General features: G+C 36.7%; 2 protein-coding genes across 3 annotated transcripts in view; one reads left to right on the top strand and one right to left on the bottom strand.

Moving 5' to 3' along the window:
- The window catches only part of LOC127430274 (reticulon-4 receptor-like 1), a 283240-nt gene extending 279556 nt beyond the window's left edge, over positions 1–3684 (bottom strand). The window contains exon 1 of the mRNA XM_051679976.1: positions 3269–3684. Within this exon, the coding sequence (XP_051535936.1) occupies positions 3269–3281 (13 nt within the window). The 5' untranslated portion in view covers positions 3282–3684. The remainder of the gene's footprint in view (positions 1–3268) is intronic.
- Positions 3685–11621: 7937 nt separating this feature from the next.
- Positions 11622–20699, top strand: part of LOC127430280 (2-(3-amino-3-carboxypropyl)histidine synthase subunit 1-like) — a 106307-nt gene continuing 97229 nt past the window's right edge. Inside the window, exon 1 of one of the 2 annotated variants that reach the window (XM_051679983.1) lies at positions 11622–11686. In XM_051679983.1, the coding sequence (XP_051535943.1) occupies positions 11635–11686 (52 nt within the window). In that variant the 5' untranslated portion in view covers positions 11622–11634. The remainder of the gene's footprint in view (positions 11687–20699) is intronic. The other variant, XM_051679984.1, reaches the window with a different exon arrangement.

Consider the following 20699-nt stretch of genomic DNA (forward strand, 5'->3'; position numbering starts at 1 on the left):
TCTGTTTTGCTTCCAGGACTGGGTTATGTGCGTTCTAATTTTTCGTTTGTCTTGAGTTGAACAAGTGAAAGAATGAGCGATAACAATTTCAAATTAAGCGAATCCACTCAGGCGTAGAATATATTTGTCACTGGATGTAGATCGAGTTGGATTTCTGGGCCTGACAACGAGAGCTTTGTTATGTTTTCAGGCTGAATTTGAAAAAGCAGGCTGTTCTCTATACTGACAACTCAGCACAACAAACCAATTATAGTCTGAAGCACTGCTTTCAGATAAGAATCTGAAATCTGAATATCCCATGTAGCATCATATATACCTGATTCAATTTAACTAACTGTCAGTGATTGTAAAGTGCAAGCTGGAGATCCAGAGAGAGAGAGAGAGAGAGAGAGAGAGAGAGAGAGAGAGAGAGAGAGACAGAGAATATGAAGCAGACAAAAAGATGGGTGGGAAAAGTAGTAGCACCTTCGTATTACAAAAATGGAGACAAAAACCTCTGGGAGAAATCGAGGAAGCAATTTCAGGAAAAAGGACCCATACCCTCTCACACTTCCTTGAGAATCTGACATTCACTTGCTGAACATGTACAAAAACCAGGTGCTACCGAGACAGCTCAGCTCTACACAGCCTGGCACACAGCTCAAGGTGAGCCAGGAACCAGCTCCAGATACCAGTTTTGCCAGATGTTTGTGTAAAATCTCACACCAGTGCATCGCTTCATATTCAGTGTTCTCTCTTTTTGTCTCATCCTTATTTGTGTTATAGACACGACAGCAAACCACTGCAGAATTTTTTTTTCGCAATTTCAAATGTCAATTAATACCTGACAGAGCAAAGAAACCTCATTACACTAAATGCAACTCATCTGACTTTTAAAAAAAAAAATTATCATAATTATATATTTATATATATAAAAAATCCAAACCAAATAATAAACATCAAACCCAAAACAAAAAACATACCCAAAACAGGTGCATACATACATACAAAGTGCATGTACGTCATAAAGAAACCAAACAAGCCTCTGAAGACATCCAGTATTTGCCCTAACTGGTGAGCACAATGCACGTAACACAAAAAATGACAGGCTGGCACTACAATAGGCATAAAGACATTATGCTGTTGTCACTCTTGTGGTATCCATTTTGTTGATGCCAATTTTAAGATCTTATTTTAATTTTGAAAATATGATCATAACAGAACATACAGTGCAGTGAGTATGATTTTGCCTACATTGTTGGGGACCAAATGGATTACTGTTTCCCACAAGGATAGTAAAACAGGTTTCTGTTAGGGTTAGGATTAGGGGTAGTGGTAGTGGTAGGCAATAGAAAATATACCTACCTGACAGAGAAAATTCCAACAACTTTGGCTAACATTATGTAAAGGTTAGGAACAAACAAGTTGATGGAACATCCTTTTGATGTTATTAGTATACACTAAGGTTAGGAGAAAATGTTCTTAGTGCAACATTGTTCGTTGTAAATCCTTTAAACTATATTTCTTTAAAAAAAAAAAAAAAAAAAATATTCTGATAGCGAAAAACTGATAAAGGAGTTGGCAAATTAATTTTTCACAAAGTTTTCACATTTTCAGAAATGTTATGCTGCTAACGCTTAAATAACGTTCTACTCATGTTAAGAAAACTTGACATTTTAACGGTTCCCAAAATCGTTCAAAGTTACACTTTGAACAAGTCAACAGAACGTCCCCATCATGATAGCAACACCCTGATAGCACACGTAGCCTAAATCACCAAGATGTCTATTTGATGTGCGTGTGTGCACGTGTGCCAAGACGTATTTTTTAGGTTACTTGCTCATCTGCAATACACCTATAAGATGTTTCCTCTCAGATGTCAATAAGACATTCAGCAGATGTCTTTGAGACGTCTATGATTTAGAATGCTTGTAAATCAGATGTTTAGCAGATGTTAATTAAAATGCAATGCTTTCCAGATGATAAGAGATCTAAACAGACATCTCAGAGACATAGCCTACATGTGCTGTCTGGAAAAAAACATGTGTGGTGTATGTGTCCCAAAATGTGTGGGGCCAAATGTCCCCAAAAAGATAGTGACAATTGCAATTATGGGGACTTACCTTGAGGTACCTACTTAGAAATGAGTTGAAAATCATTTTTGAACATTCAAAAACCAACCCCCTTTGATCGTCGACTGCACCACAGGCGTTCATAAGGGTCTTTAGTGCGCCGGGGAAAGGTTTGATAGGTGCGTTTTGTTCCTATGCCAAGTTTATTGAAATAACAATTGTCTCTGCATTAAGCTTTGGGCCTCCTCCGAGGAAATTCCCTTTCCAGACTGACTGGAAATGTTTTGGTACACGACTACAGCAGTCAGAAACCCCAAAGCTAAACCTATCTGTACTATAGCCATGCAAAAGTGTAGTAAAGGAGGCAAGTGAAATGTCCTAGTTTAAACACTGGACAGTATATCATATTTCACTATATGTTCACACATATGGTTTTATCTAGTGGAAGCTGACAAGTATTTTCTGTGATCTCCCAGCCAGGTCATTCTGCTGTCTCTCACTGACAGCAGCACTAACCAGTCCATCTCCTATACTGACTTGTTCACTGTTTAGACTTCATAGTTATTTGACCATAAACCCCTCTCTATAAAGAGCTCAGACTGTCGGAGACGAACCCGTTTAACCCACCAAGGGAAATATATTGAAGCCAAGCACACAGCACAGTACTGAAAAACCGACGATGAACTGCAGTGCGGCACGCGCTACTAGCATCTTAAAAGAATATTTCGCGAAATAATTAATATTTTACACGTGACTACTTCATGCAGAGCCCAGCGGCCAAACACACATGATTCTGAGAAAATGGTCATGGGTGAGAGCTATGAGAACTTTATAACCCTTTACATAAACTTCCAAAACGCAAATAGTAGGCTACAACAAGCATCTTTTTCTTCATATATGCCATTTTTCATCTAAAACAGCTGAAATAAAAATATACGTAGCCTCCGCAAATAAATAAATAAATTTCAATCCAGCAGGAGTTCGTTTCGATACGAGATGCTTAATTCTCATAAAAATCCACTTAAAAAAAAAATAAATAAAAAAATAAAATAATAATAATAATAATAATAATAATAATTATATATATAGATAGATAGATAGACAGATAGATAGACAGACAGACAGATAGTCATTCTAAAAAAAATATAAAAATAAAAATAAAAAAAACGTATGTTTATCTAACAACAGCAGGGACAGAAGTTGTAAATTGCACTTACCCCGTTTAAACATGTTGAGATATTGTTAATTCTCTCTCTGTCCTCTCAGGCTCATTTATTCTTGTATTCCAGCTCGAGCGTGACTTCACACTGTCAATAAGATGCCAAGTACTCTATCAAATGTTGTCTGATTTAAGAATACCTTTTTAGAATACCTAAATGTATGGTGTAGCCAGATGCGTCGTGCAGAACTCCTTTAGCAGAGAGACTTCTTGCTGAATTTCAGTTGGGATCATTTATTGCAATGTCGATGTCCCTTTTCATCCTGTGCGGTCCAGAGCAAATATTTCAATAGATGCAACTGAGAGCAGTCTAAAAGGAAAACACATTCTGCAGAATTAATTGGTGCTATCCATTCAGACTTTCGGAAATGGATTAGAGGCACCTGGTGGTGTAGTTCAGCTCAGCGACCCATCACGGAATAAGCAGAACGGTATGTTATCCGAAATGCTTTTAACACTGTTATTGCCTAATTTGACGCGTTTGAAATTCGGGTATTCCTCTAAAACTGAGATGTCGGGTACATTGAGCAGATGGTTCTCAATCCGAGGCGCAAGAACTCTTGTCTGCGTCGGTCTCTCCAGCACTCTTGGTTATTAGAGACACTCTGCGCCGAACTATGGGGAGGTGTCCCGCTGCCTCCATTCAAAATTTCCAACAATCCAACCTCTTGAAAGCATTTCGTCCGTATATTTCGGGCTTCAAGACCAGGAATAATCAAACGTTAGTGTTAAACCTTCACAAATCGAGCGTAATGAGTGTGCGGTTGGAGAGTCGCGCGACAGAGTGGGAAAGGTGTTTCTCCTCTCGCGCGGATGAGGCGCTCCAACTGCCTTGATGTGGCTCTCAATCCACTTCTGGATTGTTGCTTTCTCTCTCTCAAAAATAATCTAACATTAGCATATTTTTGGTTTAGTCTGTTGTTTATGGTATGTTAATTGTGTTTCGCTCGCTCTCTTGCTCACACTGTCTATCTGTCTCTCTCTTTTCTCTCTCTCTCTTCTGTCTCTGATTGTATAGACCTTGAATGCAACCTTGCTGATACATTATATAGAGCTGCTGAACTGTACTACCAAGTGTATTGTTCTTCAAAATTAAAAATGAATATTAAACACATTCAAATAATTTTGCAATGGGGAGTGAAATTAAAAGTGTTTCTAAATGGTTTTAGGACTTAAGTTAAAGACGTGAAGAAATGTTGTCCTTTTATTTAGTTTAGTTAGTAAATTGACATCCAGTCTACACGAAAAAAGTAAATATGTTTAGTTGTTAGCTTAAAAAGCTTTTTCTACACTAAAAAGTTGTTGCCTGCAGTTGCTACTGATATTACCCTTTAAATTAGTTTTGTTGGTGTAATCTAATGTATTCAGGTTTACTCAGTGCTGTAAAATAATTATTTTTGACTTTAATAAAATCATTTAATTTATATGTTACCAAATGAAACACATTTTTAGGTTATTTGCACGAGTAAACTTTTTTATTCAATATACATTGAATAATACATGTCCTTCACAACACATTTGTTTTTGTCATATCTGTCTGTTGTTTTATGTTTTTTATGTTTATTGTTGTGATGTTTTATGCTACCCTTCTGGTCAGTTCTCTCGAGAAAAAGGGACTTACCTTTTAAAATAAAGGTTTAATAATTATTATTATTATTATTATTATTTTTTTTAAAGTAAGCAAAATAAATAACTTTTTTATAAATATACCGGAACCTAATGTTAATTAAAGCAGAACAGATGTTAATCGATCATACAGGAAAAACTGCTCAGTGCACACCATTTTCATCACACAGCTGACACAACAGTTCTGTCCCTTTCTCCCTGGTGTGTTTGCTATGATTTGTATATGCATCTGAAACACAGGAGCACTTCCACCACTGATTCATTCACTGTGAAGGACTACTGGTGACTCAAGCTAGCACTTCCCTCTCCATTCACAGGCAGGCACACCAAGCGAGAGAGCACAGATGGAGATGAGTCATGAAAGACTCTTTATAAATTTGATTAAAGGAATACTTTGTAGCTCCAAAAACCACATAAAGGCAGCATAAAAGTAATCACTGTTTGTGGTAAATACAGTTTTTTTACCGTTAAAATGTCCCAATGTTCGACAAATTAAAAAATTGTTGGACACAATATCTGCTGAAAATATTAACACAAAGCATCAGCAACCTCTTTAGTTGATGCCACAAGTGTACAGCGTGATGCCATCCCAATGATAACAAGGCTTCGCTTCCACAGAGGTTTAAACTTCCTCGACATCTTGCAAAGTTCTAGTCTGCGACTACAGCGGGTTGTATCCTGCACAATGGCAAAAACATCCTGCATTATTCCCATCTTGCATGCTCGCAGTAAGACGCTTCTCAATTCAGAATAGCATTAAAACAGCCTTGTGTTGCTGTCTTCTGTAGAAGGACACCAGACTGTTTTTTTAATGGCAAAGCAGCTATAATGAACAAACATTTATTGTTCAATTGACTCGATTGTGTCATTATTATATTGCATATTATGCATAATCCATCGTGTAACAGCTCGAAGTAAACACCAAGATGAGATGACTGAATTTTTCCCAATTTGTCTGGTAAACTTTAGCATTCCTGGACACGTTGACCGGCACCAAATTTTGTTTAGTATAAACTGCCATACATCTCAACAAAAGTCTTAAGCACATAAGATGTTTCACAAAAGTCATTTGTCTTAAGATGGTTATTTATATCTTCAGCTTTAGTGTGTCAGTAGGAAAAACAAATGTTAGACTCCCAAACATTACTTTTGCAAATAGAAAAGTTTAGAATAGAAGAACAGAAGATTAGAAGAACAGGGAGCACTTCAACAGATGTCATGGCCCCCACAAAGCCCCCCACAGAACATTGTGTCAGTCTGCGATTACATATAGAGATAGAAGCAATTGAGACAGCCGAAATAGATAGAAGAACTGTGGTGAATTCTCCAAGAAGCTTGGTACATCCTATCTGCCAACAACCAAGAAAAACTGTGTCCAGGTGTACCTAGGAGAATTGGTGATGTTTTAAAGGCAAAGGTGGTCACACCAAATATTGATTTTGCTTTTTATGTTTACTAGACTTTGTATGACATTAAGTGATAAATGAAAACTATTTATTTCATTATTTTTGAAGACATCCTCACTATGTAAAATTTTTCACAAGTGCCTAAAACTTCTGCACAGTACTGTATATGTAAGTTCTGTTTTACTATAAATGTCCACTTTCACCAGCCCTCCTAATAGCTCTTCTCTCTCTTCTTCTTTTGTTTTTGGTGATTCACATTCTTTGTGCATACTGCACCCACTGGGCATGGAGGAGAATTCATAGCAAAAAAGGACTTAAATATTGATCTGTTTCTCACCCACACTTATCACATTGCTTCTGAAGACATGTATTTAACCACTGGAGTCATTTGGATTGATTTATGTGGAATGGAATGCTGCATTTATGTGCTTTTTGGAGCTTCAGAGGTCATCACTTGCATTAATGAACCAACAGAGCTGAGATATTTTTCTAAAAACTGTCGTTTGTGTTCTGCAATAGAAAGATAGTCATACACATCTGGAATGGCATGAGTGTAAATTATGAGAGAATTTTCATTTTTGAGTGAACTATTCCTTTAATAAGTAGACTGTGAGAATAACACTGAAGCATTGATCATGGTTTGTAAAACAGTGTATAGGGTGGTATTTTGCTTAGTCTCAGTGTGGAATATTCTGCAAACAGTTATTTAGGGTAATGGTGTACAGCAGGGGTGAGGCCAGAAATCTCCAAATGAGTGGATCTTGGTGAAACTGGGTGGACCTCTATTTTGTGCCTAATTTCATTATGAATATAATGAAGCGCGCCCCTTTCCTCAGCCTTTATGAGTCAATATTCGCTCATTTACCTAATACTTAGAGTTGCAAAATGACATGTACAATAACAATAATAATTATTATTTTTTAAAACAATTATTTATTATTGGAAATGTACCTTAATAGGTCATATTGATGCAATTGTAATGGGGTTGTCTCTGCATTGTGTTGAATAAAGCATTCGATTGACACCATCTCATGCCTTTGGTGGAATTAATTCTGTTTAAACACATTGAAAAGCGGCGGTCAGTTCCAATAATCATGCTCACACATGTTCCACCACAACCACTCTATCGGCTGGTGCAAATCTTAATCTTTATGTATGAACAATATAGGACAGGTATACAATAATTACACATATTATTTAAAATATAAAGTCTGTACCTGTTTAAACACATTGAAAAGCTGTGGTCAATCCCAATAATCATGCTCACGCATGTTGTATAATGAGGATGAACATTAAATCAAACATTACTACACATAAAACATGGTAGCTTGAGAAGAGAGCATATAATACACTTTCATACATGACAAAACAAAATATATGTCGATCTTAACCCCCCAAAAATAAGATAAAATTAATTCAATTATTTTTCCGGGGAGCACTCACCCACCACAACCACTCTCTGGGCTGGCGTGAATCTTAATGACCCAGCCGGAACCAGTTCGCTACACAGCACCAGCCAATGGGTGGAGACTGCAGCTTAAATATAATTAAATGGTCATACAAAAAATATACCTGTTAACGTGCATTAAAAATTACAGCTAAAGAACTGTCAATAATCATATACAAATACCAGAGACTACATGGAAATAATAGACAAACATATATTTTTGTAATCATCTGTTTATTTACAATAAGTCTCAGCAGTCAACTGATTCGTTTTATGCTTGATACGTAATTTATCCTACTATGGGATGGGATGGGGAAGTCCCTGTCATGTGAGCACTGAGGTTGGCATGATGTCATAACTTCATCTATCTGTAGACCAGTGGTTCCCAACCCCATTCCTGGAGGCCCCCCAAACACTACACATTTTGGATATCTCCCTAATCAAACACACCTTATTAAACTCATCAGCTCGTTAGTAGAGACTCCATGACCTGAACTGGGTGTGTCAGATAAGGGAGATATACAAAATGTGCAGTGTTGGCGAGCCTCCAGGAACAGGGTTGGGAACCACTGTGACCATATTTAGACAGAGAAATGAACTTTGGATTGGAAATCTTATGAAAGAATTACAGCATGTCAGCGGATCATATCGCATAATTTAGTGGAAAATGGACACAAATAATAATTCTTTATGAAGCAAATATGAGAATATGTCAAAATGTCCATAAATGTGTACACTGTTGGACTAAATGTTCTATTGGAAGTTGTTCACTGAAGCCTGCTATTGACAACTCATATGGAAATGACATAATTGAACAGGTACATGTGTCTTTATAACAGTTTCATTTTCATTTCACAGGTGTTGAGGTCACAAATATAATGGTCCTGTTTGGTTCTTTAAAATAGTAAAGGCTCTGAATGCCATCATTTTTTGAATAAAGGCTTTAAATGCGATAAAGGCCCAAAATTGTAAAATTTTTGGTATTAAAGATAAAAAACAATTTCACACAGAAGTTCACACAGTACGACACAGGGACGACAATCTGGCCATATCTGATTACTTGTCACCCTCAATATATATTGTGGTTACGGCCCTGACTAAGAAAAACATTAGTAGCACTTAAGTAGTTACTGCAGGGTCACTTTACTCACATATGTCTACAGAAATCTGTTTAATAAGATGATATTTCTATTGCTATCACAGTTATGATTATCAAACAGTTATGATATGATTTTGGGAAACGCACCGTAGAGATTAGAGTGCTTTCACACTAGCACTTTTCGCACTTGAGTTCGGAAAACAGCGTTCACACCACCCAAACGAACCGAACTTTGACGTCATTCGAACTCAGGTGTACACTAAAAGTGCTAGTGTGAAAGGTGTGTTTCCCAAAAGCATCGTTATCTAAGTAAAAACGTTTGTAAATTAACGACAGCTTTGAACCATTCTTAAGTCCATTAAGTGCAATTTAAATGTACCTTTCTCACATCTTTTACAGTTTACCAGAGACAAAGGGACATTGAATAAATTATATTAATATATTTTGATCATTGGAAAGCCATTGTACACTGTTCTAGAGGATGAAAAAGTGTGAAAAAATCGCATTAAAATCAACTGGCAGTCTCCACAGTCTGCGCATGCAACATGATTGGTCTAAATTAGGTCTAAAGATAGGCCTAAATCTAAATTTACAAATAACATAATACAGTATAACATTTTATTGTCCTTATTTGATAATCATAACTGTGTTAGCAATAGAAAGATTATCTTATTAAACAGATTTCTTAAGACATATGTGAGTAAAGTGACCCTGCAGTTTAAAACTTAAATAAATAGGCCTAAATAAATAAATAAAATACGTTTATCAAAAGAGGTTAGAGTGAGTGTGCAATGAGAGATTCCCTTCATTATGTTTTGAGTAGTTCAGTACTGATGTCCGTCATTTTAATCCTGTTCTTTGTGCATCTGTTCAGTTTCAAGCCAAAGAAACAACACAGGCTACATGAGATCCCCTTATTATGATGTGATACTCATCGGGTACATTCCCATTACATGCACTCATTGCTTCACTTTTATTAATCTCTATAAGCTGAGCAAACATCTGAAACCCTGCCTTATCAAAGCCCTAATTATTTATTTAATTGAATTCTGTAATTGTTAATAAATTTCGGTGCCTCGATAAGTTTACAAACAACTTCCATGTTTGTTAGTATTTCCACATGATTTTCATTTTGAGAAGGCAAACACTTGGACATATTTGCCAAAGTGATCAGCACCTTTGGACTGGACAGCTCCCATAACGAAGCACTTAAATTCAACTTTATATGAGCGATCTACGTGCTGGTTTGGGAAACAGGCGTTACTCCATTGTAAAATAACGAATGACGTCAGTTAAGGTGATCGTAAAGGCTTAAGTTGCAACGTTATTGGGAAACACAGCGTTGGCTATTTCACCAAAGATTGAATCTTTAAAATCTGACAACTCTCCTTTGGCTTACGTTCTGGGCTTCATGGAGCTGCTGCAATATTGCAAAATATTTATTGTGATTAGTAGTCTATGTAAAATAAGAGGTCTGGTGAAAAACGTGAGTGAATCAGATGTTCTATTTAACAGCTGTCCTAGAGTTGGGGAATTTTACATTCAAATGGAGGCTACAGGGTAGACAAGCACAGAAGAGAAACTTCTTGTTCAAGAACCATTTTTGAGGTTGTTGCTACTGAATTATGACACATATGACAATTCATCTGTCATCTCAATGTCCTTGCATCCTGAAATGGTCTGAGATCATATTCAGCATTCTCATAAACAACACTATTCCTGCAAATTGTTCCCAGATTATGAACAGGGAAGAAATAGTGAGAACTCATCATATGCGTGTGAGGGCCAATGTGCCAATAAACCTCTAAACACACAGCGAATCAGACACCCGCATCAACGGCTTCTCTTTCGTCTATTTTCTAAAATATGATCAAGTGTGCTTCTTCAAGCGCACGTACTCGTGTCTAACAGCGTTTCTTGTCATTTGTCACTCCTAGGAGTTTTAAAGGTCGCCTGCCACACAGTTTCAGGTAGACGACGAGCAAAATTACCCGCTAATTTCATACCCTGCCATGTCACCTACAGTAATAGGGTAAATGTCAAGTCGGGGTAAGTTGTCACATTTTTATTAGGACAAGTTGTCATTTAGTTTAAATGTTATAAATGTATGACACTTATTAACTACAACAGTTTTAGGCCAAAACAATGGTTTGATATTTTTGCACATTAGCTATATTTTACATGTTTGCTTCACTAATTGTCTTTGGCTTCATTGTTATTGTTATTATTATTATTACTATTACTTCTATTGTTATGAGAATTTACTGTATAGACTTAGAAGTCGCTTTGGATAAAAGTGTCTGCTAAATGTCTAACATCCCCTGTGTTGTCACAAAAGGTAGACCTTTTGGGTTTAATTGTGTCTTTTTTTCCCCCTAGGCAATAACAGTGAAAATGTTCTGTGGTGTTTTTTTATTTTATTTATTTATTTATTATTGTAGCCAAGATTTTAAGGTGTGTACCTATATAGGAATTGACTTTCAAAAACAAACTTACCCTGAGAAATATTCTCTGGAATAAGAAGTGTGACATCTTGCCCCGTTTCCCATACCTGAATGTGATTACGGTTTTTAGTTAGCGTGGGAGGGAAAGATAGATAGGAATTGAGAGGTTCTGTTATTCTGATGCATGATTCTAGTTATGAAAAGGGCTAAATGTTTTGCAATTTTATGCCCTTTCACGCTTCAAATGATCGATGATATCGAGCCTCGACTTGCTTACGTCAACTCTGTGTTCGATGACTAATGCCTTTTCTCATTCCACATGTCAATAGTATCCAGAGAAAGATGGCGGCTCCCACGAACGAGATTGAAGTGATCTCTAAGAAAAAACCTAATGGTGAGTAATGATATTTCGATTTCTTTGCGATGTCTGTCCACTGACAAATACACAGTTGCCTTGTAAAGAAACGTCGCGATAGATCTGTAAGCACAAATGCTAACCGACGCTATGGGACTTATATAAGACTTATGTCATTCACTTTATTTATGGATTTTTATTAGAAATGTTCTAATGCAATATTAGACATTAATTGTACTAGTTGTCATAAGGGAAATTTGTCACAAACGCTATCTGTCCGGTGACAGAAATACTTCTCAAGCAGTGCTTTTGTATGATGGTTTCAAACGCATTGTTCAAAGCTGTCATAAAATAGGATACTTCTGAATTTTGTCTTGAAAGTTAAAATTCCAATATCATCATCATTGTTTTGTTGGGTAAACAAGAGAACAAAATAAAACCGCACTGGAAAGGGTCAACTATGTGAATATAAAAATGGATTTAAACAGAATGGCTGAACTCTGTTATTAGGAAGTATTTTGTTTTCATAAATGTCAGGTTGGGGTAGGTTGTCACGTGTTTTCATATGCTATTATTTTGCACAATTAATCAATTACACTTTCTGGTAATTTAAACAATAGTCTGATATTGTATGTTACCTTTCCCTTTTTGCTATTCTAAGCTATAAGCACCCTATAATACATTTTATATGTAGTTGAAGAAGGCTTAAATAGTATTTATATTGTAGCCTATTTAGTATAACTTAAAAGAGTATTTTATTTTTCAAATCAGGGTGTTATTTTAAAATTAGTATTGTACATAAAGAGCCTGTTCCCATTTCCCCCCTTTGCATGACCACATTTTCCTTAGAAATATTCAGTAGTTTAATAGAAAATCAATTTCAACACGAATCACAGAAAAAATGAAAAATAAAGGAATATTCCATGTTCAATACAGGTTAAGCTCAATCGGCAGCATTTGTGGCATAATGCTCATTACCACAAAAATTAATTTCGATTCATCCCTCGTTTTCTTAAAAAAAGAAAAGAAAAATCTGGGTTACAGTGAGGCACACTGTACAATGGAACTGAATTGGGCCAATATATAAACGTCAAAATGCTCACTGTTTCAAAAGTATAGCCGCAAGATGTGAACGACGTGTGTTAACATGATTTTTAGTGTGATAAAATACTAAACGTTTTTGTGTAAAGTTATATCCAGTTTTACAATTTAGTTGCTATGACGAAGTTACACTGTAAACCCTAAAATGCCCATAAAAATTACAGTTTAAAAAATGTTACAGCTCAAATAATACATAAGTTTTAACAGAAGAATTAATGTAAGTGCTCTCATAAAATTATAAGCTTCACTTTTCTGCCTTTAAACCCTCCAAAAATGGTTAAGTGTCTCACTGCATCCATGATTTTTTACTTTTTTAAAGGAAAGGAGGGAGGAGTATTTTTTGTCAATTATTTTTTGTGGAAATCAACATTATGCCACAAATGCTGTCGATTGAGCTTAACTTGTACTAAATCTGGAATATTCCTTTAGTCTTAAATCATATATCAATTCACTCTGCCAGTAGTAAAACTGGAATAGAATTGCTTTACACACACACACACACACATACACACACACACATATAGTGGGTTTCAAAAGTCTTAGACCACTAGTGAAAATGGTTCTGTTGTTTTCTTTTCTATTTTATTAAACACTTTTTCATAACAAAGTATTAGCATAACATTTACAGTGCTGTGGAAAAGTATTTGCCCTCATCCTAAATTTCTATTGTATTTGTGTATATCTCATACTAAATTGTTTCAAAAATTCAAACGAGATGGGGGGGGGGGGGCCTGGGTAGCTCAGCGACTAAAGACGCTGACTACCACCACTGGAGTCGCGAGTTCGAATCCAGTGCGTGCTGAGTGACTCCAGCCAGGTCTCCTAAGCAACCAAATTAGCCTGGTTGCTAGGGCGGGTAGAGTCACATGGGGTAACCTCCTCGTGGTTACTATAATATGGTTCTCTCCCTCGGTGGGGCACGTGGTGAGTTGTGCGTGGATGCCATGGAGAATAGCGTGAAGCCTCCACACGCGCTATGTCTCCGCGGTAACAAGCTCAACAAGCCACGTGATAAGATGCGCGGGTTGACGGTTTCAGATGCGAAGGCAACTGAGATTCGTCCTCCGCCACCCAGATTGAGGCGAGTCACTACGCCACCACGAGGACTTAGAGCGCATTGGGATTGGTCATTCCGAATTGGGGAGAAAAGGGGAAATAAATAATAATAATTCAAACGATATAATGTAAAACAAAGGCAATCTGAGTAAACACAAAATACAGTTTTAAATAATAATGTTATTTAATGAAGCAAACAAAGTTATCTAATGGGGCTGGGCCTGTGTAAAAAAAATATTTGCCCCCCCCCCCGGTAACTTAATCCCTAAATCTATGAAACTGCATTCATAATGGTGTTCAGCTGGACTGGACGCACACAGGCATGATTACTGCCAGCCCTGTTCAATCAAATCAAAACCTAAATAAAACTTTTTCAGCAGCATGAAGTTGCCTAAAAAATCTCACCCAGTAGCACACTATGCCAAGGTCAAAAGAAATTCCAGAAATGATGAGGAAAGAAGTGATAGAAATACATCAGTCTGGCAAGGGTTATAAAGCTATTTCAAAGACTCTGTGACTCCAAAGAACCACACTGAGAGCCATTATCTCCAAATGGAGAAAACTTGGCACAGTAGTGAACTAGGGATGTCAATTTTCAGACATTTTCATAATCGATCGTCATGGAAATTAACAATCGATTAATCGTTAATGTTAATATCGCAAAACGCACGTGGAGGACTCCAGGTAATATGTGCATATAGCCTATTGTTTAGATATAATTTCAATTAATACACTTAAGAAATGCGAGTATTGGCATTTTCCTCTTAATATATTCTTAGTTCAGTGTATTTAAATACATTTAGGCTGTTTAGTTCAAATTTGGTAATTGTTTAATTACTGTTAATGAAATACTGTTAGTTGTAACTTCTGTCGTAAGATACTTAAGATATATCATTTGTAAACATATTTGAGTTAATTAAAACTTCACATTGTGGATCATGGGATATTTCAGACCTTTGGGCTTATTTTTTTTATTAGAAATGAAGTCAAATTATAACACCCTGCATAAACAGTACATAACACAGGCTACCGCTTCTGTGGTGATGGTGAGATGTCAGCTGAATGTACCTTTGTGCTTTCCCAGCGATCGCTGACATAATTGTAGGTTGGGATGAAACAAGGAGATCAACAGTGCTTGTTGTCATGTTGTACTTTAACACACCATCATGGTGTGTGCAGAAAACATTAATGTTCATTTAAAGAGAAACACTCCAACACTGTTTACATTGATCTTCTTCTGTGAACCGGATAATGACATGCGCCCTCTAGCGGCGGGTGACTGTATAGACAGCCTTATCAATGTCTGCTGTCATGATTACTGAATGCATTTGTCCTGAAATTAATTAATCGATGATCGATAAGCTTAATCGATCAAATTGTAACGAAAATTAATCGATTTTCGATTAATCATTAACATCCCTATAGTGAACCTTCCCAGAAGAGTCTGACCTTCCAAAATTCCTCCAAGAACACAATGATGACTCATCCAGGAAGTCACAAAAAAGCTAAGGACAACATCCAAGGAACTGTAGGCCTCAATAAAGGTCACTGTTGATGACTCCACTATCAGAAAAAACTGGCCGAAAATGCCATCCGCGGAAGAGTGGTGAGGCGAAAAAACACTGCTAACCAAGAAGAACATTAAGGATCATCTGAATTTTGCCAAAACATACCTTGATGATCCTCAAAGCTTTTGGGAGAATGTTCTGTGGACTGATGAGTCGAAAGTGGAGCTGTTTGGGAGACAGGGGTCCAGTTACATCTGCCGTAAATCAAACACAGAGTTCCACAAAAAAGTACATCATACCTACGGTCAAGCATGGTGGTGGTAGTAGTGTGATGTGTGGGGATGCTTTGCTGCTTCAGGGCCAGGGCGACTTGCATTAATTGAGGGAAACATGAATTCTACTCTCTACCAGAACGTCCGGTCAGCAGTCCATGAGTTGAAGCTCAAGCGCAACTGGATTATGCAGCAAGACAATGATCCAAAGCATAGGAGTAAGTCCACCTCTGAATGGCTCAAATGAAGCAAAATGTAAGTTTTGGAGTGGACTAGTCAAAGTCCTGACTTGAACCTGATTGAGATGCTGTGGCAGGACCTTATAAGGCAGTTCATGCTCGAAAACCCTCCAATGTGGCTGAACTAAAGCAGTTTTGCAAAGAAGAGTGGGACAAAATTCCACTACAGTGTTGTGAAAGACTGATCTCCAGTTATAGGAAGCATTTGGTTGCAGTTGTTGCTGCTAAAGGTGGCAAAACCAGCTATTAAGTTTAAGGGGGCAGTTAGTTTTTCACATGGGTGATATAGGTGTTGGATAACTTTTTTGCCTCCAAAAAAAAAAAAAAAAAAAAAAAAAAAAAAAAAAAATATATATATATATATACAGGTGCTGGTCATATAATTAGAATATCATCAAAAAGTTGATTTATTTCACTAATTCCATTCAAAAAGTGAAACTTGTATATTATATTCATTCATTACACACAGACTGATATATTTCAAATGTTTATTTCTTTTAATTTTGATGATTATAACTGACAACTAAGGAAAATCCCAAATTCAGTATCTCAGAAAATTAGAATATTGTGAAAAGGTTCAATATTGAAGACACCTGATGCCACACTCTAATCAGCTAATTAACTCAAAACACCTGCAAAGGCCTTTAAATGGTCTCTCAGTCTAGTTCTGTATGCTACACAATCATGGGGAAGACTGCTGACTTGACAGTTGTCCAAAAGACGACCATTGACACGTTGCACAAGGAGGGCAAGACAAAAAAGGTCATTGCAAAAGAGGCTGGCTGTTCACAGAGCTCTGTGTCCAAGCACATTAACAGAGAGGCGAAGGGAAGGAAAAGATGTGGTAGAAAAAAGTGTACAAGCAATAGGGATAACCGCACCCTGGAGAGGATTGTGAAACAAAACCCATTCAAAAATGTGGGGGAGAACCACTACGCACAGACGTATGCAAGACATGGGTTTCAGCTGTCGCATTCCTTGTGTCAAGCCACTCTTGAACAACAGACAGCGTCTGAAGCGTCTCGCCTGGTCTAAAGACAAAAAGGACTGGACTGCTGCTGAGTGGTCCAAAGTTATGTTCTCTGATGAAAGTAAATTTTGCATTTCCTTTGGAAATCAGGGTCCCAGAGTCTGGAGGAAGAGAGGAGAGGCACACAATCCATGTTGCTTGAGGTCCAGTGTAAAGTTTCCACAGTCAGTGATGGTTTGGGGTGCCATGTCATCTGCTGGTGTTGGTCCACTGTGTTTTCTGAGGTCCAAGGTCAACGTAGCCGTATACCAGGAAGTTTTAGAGCACTTCATGCTTCCTGCTGCTGACCAACTTTATGGAGATGCAGATTTCATTTTCCAACAGGACTTGGCACCTGCACACAGTGCCAAAGCAACCAGTATCTGGTTTAAGGACCATGGTATCCCTGTTCTTAATTGGCCAGCAAACTCGCCTGACCTTAACCCCATAGAAAATCTATGGGGTATTGTGAAGAGGAAGATGCGATATGCCAGACCCAACAATGCAGAAGAGCTGAAGGCCACTATCAGAGCAACCTGGGCTCTCATAACACCTGAGCAGTGCCACAGACTGATCGACTCCATGCCACGCCGCATTGCTGCAGTAATTCAGGCAAAAGGAGCCCCAACTAAGTATTGAGTGCTGTACATGCTCATACTTTTCATGTTCATACTTTTCAGTTGGCCAAGATTTCTAAAAATCCTTTCTTTGTATTGGTCTTAAGTAATATTCTAATTTTCTGAGATACTGAATTTGGGATTTTCCTTAGTTGTCAGTTATAATCATCAAAATTAAAAGAAATAAACATTTGAAATATATCAGTCTGTGTGTAATGAATGAATATAATATACAAGTTTCACTTTTTGAATGGAATTAGTGAAATAAATCAACTTTTTGATGATATTCTAATTATATGACCAGCACCTGTATATATATATATGTATATGTATGTATGTATGTATTTGTTTTATGTTATATCTTGTTTGAATTTCTAAAACAATTTCGTTTGAAAAATACACAAAAATAGAAGAAATCAGGAAGGAGGCAAATACTTTTTCACAGCACTGTACATTGAAAAAATATATTGACTTCAACTTGACTTTGAACCCCCCCCCCACGTGCAAAATCTGATGATCATATACAAGTTATACCAGCATGATTTAAGAATTTTTCGAAGAGCATCTTGCATACTTCAGTGGAAGCAAGGAAATCTGACCTTTGTGCATACGTGTCAAAAATTTGCTGACATTTTTTTTCGTGACATAGAAATAGTGCAGAATCCTAAATAGTTCTCCTTCAATACTTTTTTAAAATTTTCAAATCCTTCTTTATATTTATATGGAACGAGTGGATTGATTTCCTATTCAGGCAACTTTTTACATCAATTTTATATATATATGTTTTTGTCTGTAAATTAAACAACACTTCAGTATTTGTATGAATTTCTTTAGATATTGCTTCAGCTTTACTCCCAAGCATGAGACGTACACTTCCAGAATCTGCAGTGATTACTGTGTGCTTATGATAAATGATCATGTTTTCATGTATTATATATCAGTCCTGCTGCTGTCAGATCGCATGTCTCTCCTCTTCATCTTATTGTAACCCCTCTTCCTGTTCCTCTCTGTCTTTACAATCACCACAGATATGTAAACAATCTTTATGAAAACGCAATGGAAATGGGATTTGTTTGGGTTTTTTCCATCACGTTGTCTAAATTCCATAAGATGGATTGCAGTATAGTTTCTTGCTCTGAATATAGGCCTAATGATTATGAATAATAGAATGATTGTAATTGTCATTCATATGTTTTGTAATTAATAGCCGTTGCATAATATGAATTTATCAGTTTAAATAATAAATTCAGTGTACAAGCCTTTATTTAATCGGCTTCATACAAAGCTGGGGCTTATTTTACAAATGCTCTATCTGTCACAGCTTTTAAAATTCAATGGACATCACTGGCACATACTCGTCCTCTCAGTTCAGGTGCTGTCCTCCTGTGGGCTTGCTGATTGATTTATACAATGATTAATTTTGGATCTGAGAACCTTTTGTCAGGGCTTCCCTGTCATTGTGCCCATTATAGGCATAATCAAAATCTCTTTAACAATAAGATATTTAGTGGTTATTGCAATCATGGAAGCATTGCTGTTATTATTGCTTGGGGGATTTGAACAAACCCTTAAGCCTAAGTATTATACTTTTTTACACCATTGGTGCTACAGATATAAATGATGCTGTACCTCAAATCATGTGGATTACTGAGGAGAGATGTGCTATAATTTTTCTAATCAATAGGCAAACAATGAAATGGGGGGGGGGAATATATACTTATATTCTGGGTTCCAGGTTCAATACAAATTAAGCTTAATTGTCAGCTGTTGTGGGATAATGTTGATTACCACAAAAATTAATTTAGGCTTGTACCTCCTCTTCTTTACAAAAAGCAAAAATCATGGTTACAGTGTGGCATTTACAATGGAAGTGAATGGGGACAATCCGTAAACGTAGACATAAACAATATGCACGTTAACATGATTTTAGTGTGAAAAAAAATCGCTTACTAATCTTTTCTGTGTAAAGTTATATCCAATTTTACAACTTTGTCGCCATGGCGATGTAATGTCGTAAACCCAAAAACGATTATTTAAACAACTTTTCAGCTTAAATAATACACAAGTTTTAACAGAAGAACTAACGTTAGTGCTTTTTAGAATTCTAATCTTTTCTGCATTTAGATTCTCCAGAAATTGGACCCATTCAGTCCCATTGCAAGAGCCTCGCTGTAACCTTGATTGTTGCTTTTTTTAAAGAAAAAGAGAGTGACAAGTCATGAATTTTCCATCTTCAATTGGTCACACGTTTTCTCGTCATCCAGATTCGCAGGTCAGAGTACACCAAATTTGAAATTTTTTATGCAGCGTAATGCAAAATGTATTTCTGGTCTCCTGCGTTCAGCTGTGTTTGAATGGGAGTGAATGGAGCTCAAAGTAGGGCTGAAATGATTATTCCATGTTATTGACAATGTCGACAATAAAATAATTGTAATATAAAAAATGTTCATTGTCGAATAGTCATTTGATCTCATTTATCGTAACATGAGATCACATTAAACTCTAATGATGACGCGCTAGTGGAGAGGAAGAAAACACAGCTCACATGTAACCTGTAAATAACTACAAACTCCGAAACTGTCATTTCTCTGTGCGGTCAGCGCCTCTTCTATGAGTTGCGCAAAGTGTCCCGATCTCAGGGGGAAGAGATTGAAACTGCACCCGGCTGATGCACACTCTGTCGCAGGGATTCTCGTCCCTCGAGCGTGCATTGCTGCAGCTAGATTATAACGTGATGGCTCGCGACTTATTGAATCGTAATATATGTCACTTTGCATTTCTTATCGTGGGGAAAATTGGCTATATGCAGCTTTATTAATAATAATTTTTTTTGTAGTTAAAGATAGATTGAAGTGAACAGAAAGGTGAGAGGTAGTCTTCTCCCCATTATACACTGCAAAAAAAATACATTTTCTATTTGTTTTTGTTTTGGCTTGTTTTCCTAAATAAATATCCTAATCTCCTTTAAAACAGCATACATTTTCTTTAGCAGCTACACTGCAGAAGGAAAAATTGTTATCTGAGAATGTTGAATATTATATTAAAAATACAAATATTTTAAAATATCTAAAAATCCTTTAAAAAAAAAAAAAGACGCATTCACCTGAGAAGCAGCTTATAAGATATTTAGACTTGCTTTTAGAGAATAGATCTTGAATATAAGTATATTTTTTCTTTACTGCACTCGCAGATGTATAACCAAGTGAAAAAATACACTTATACACAAAATACACTTATATTTAAGATACAT

This window comes from Myxocyprinus asiaticus, chromosome 39 (genome assembly GCF_019703515.2).
Source record: "Myxocyprinus asiaticus isolate MX2 ecotype Aquarium Trade chromosome 39, UBuf_Myxa_2, whole genome shotgun sequence".
NCBI classification, from domain to species: Eukaryota; Metazoa; Chordata; class Actinopteri; order Cypriniformes; family Catostomidae; genus Myxocyprinus; species Myxocyprinus asiaticus.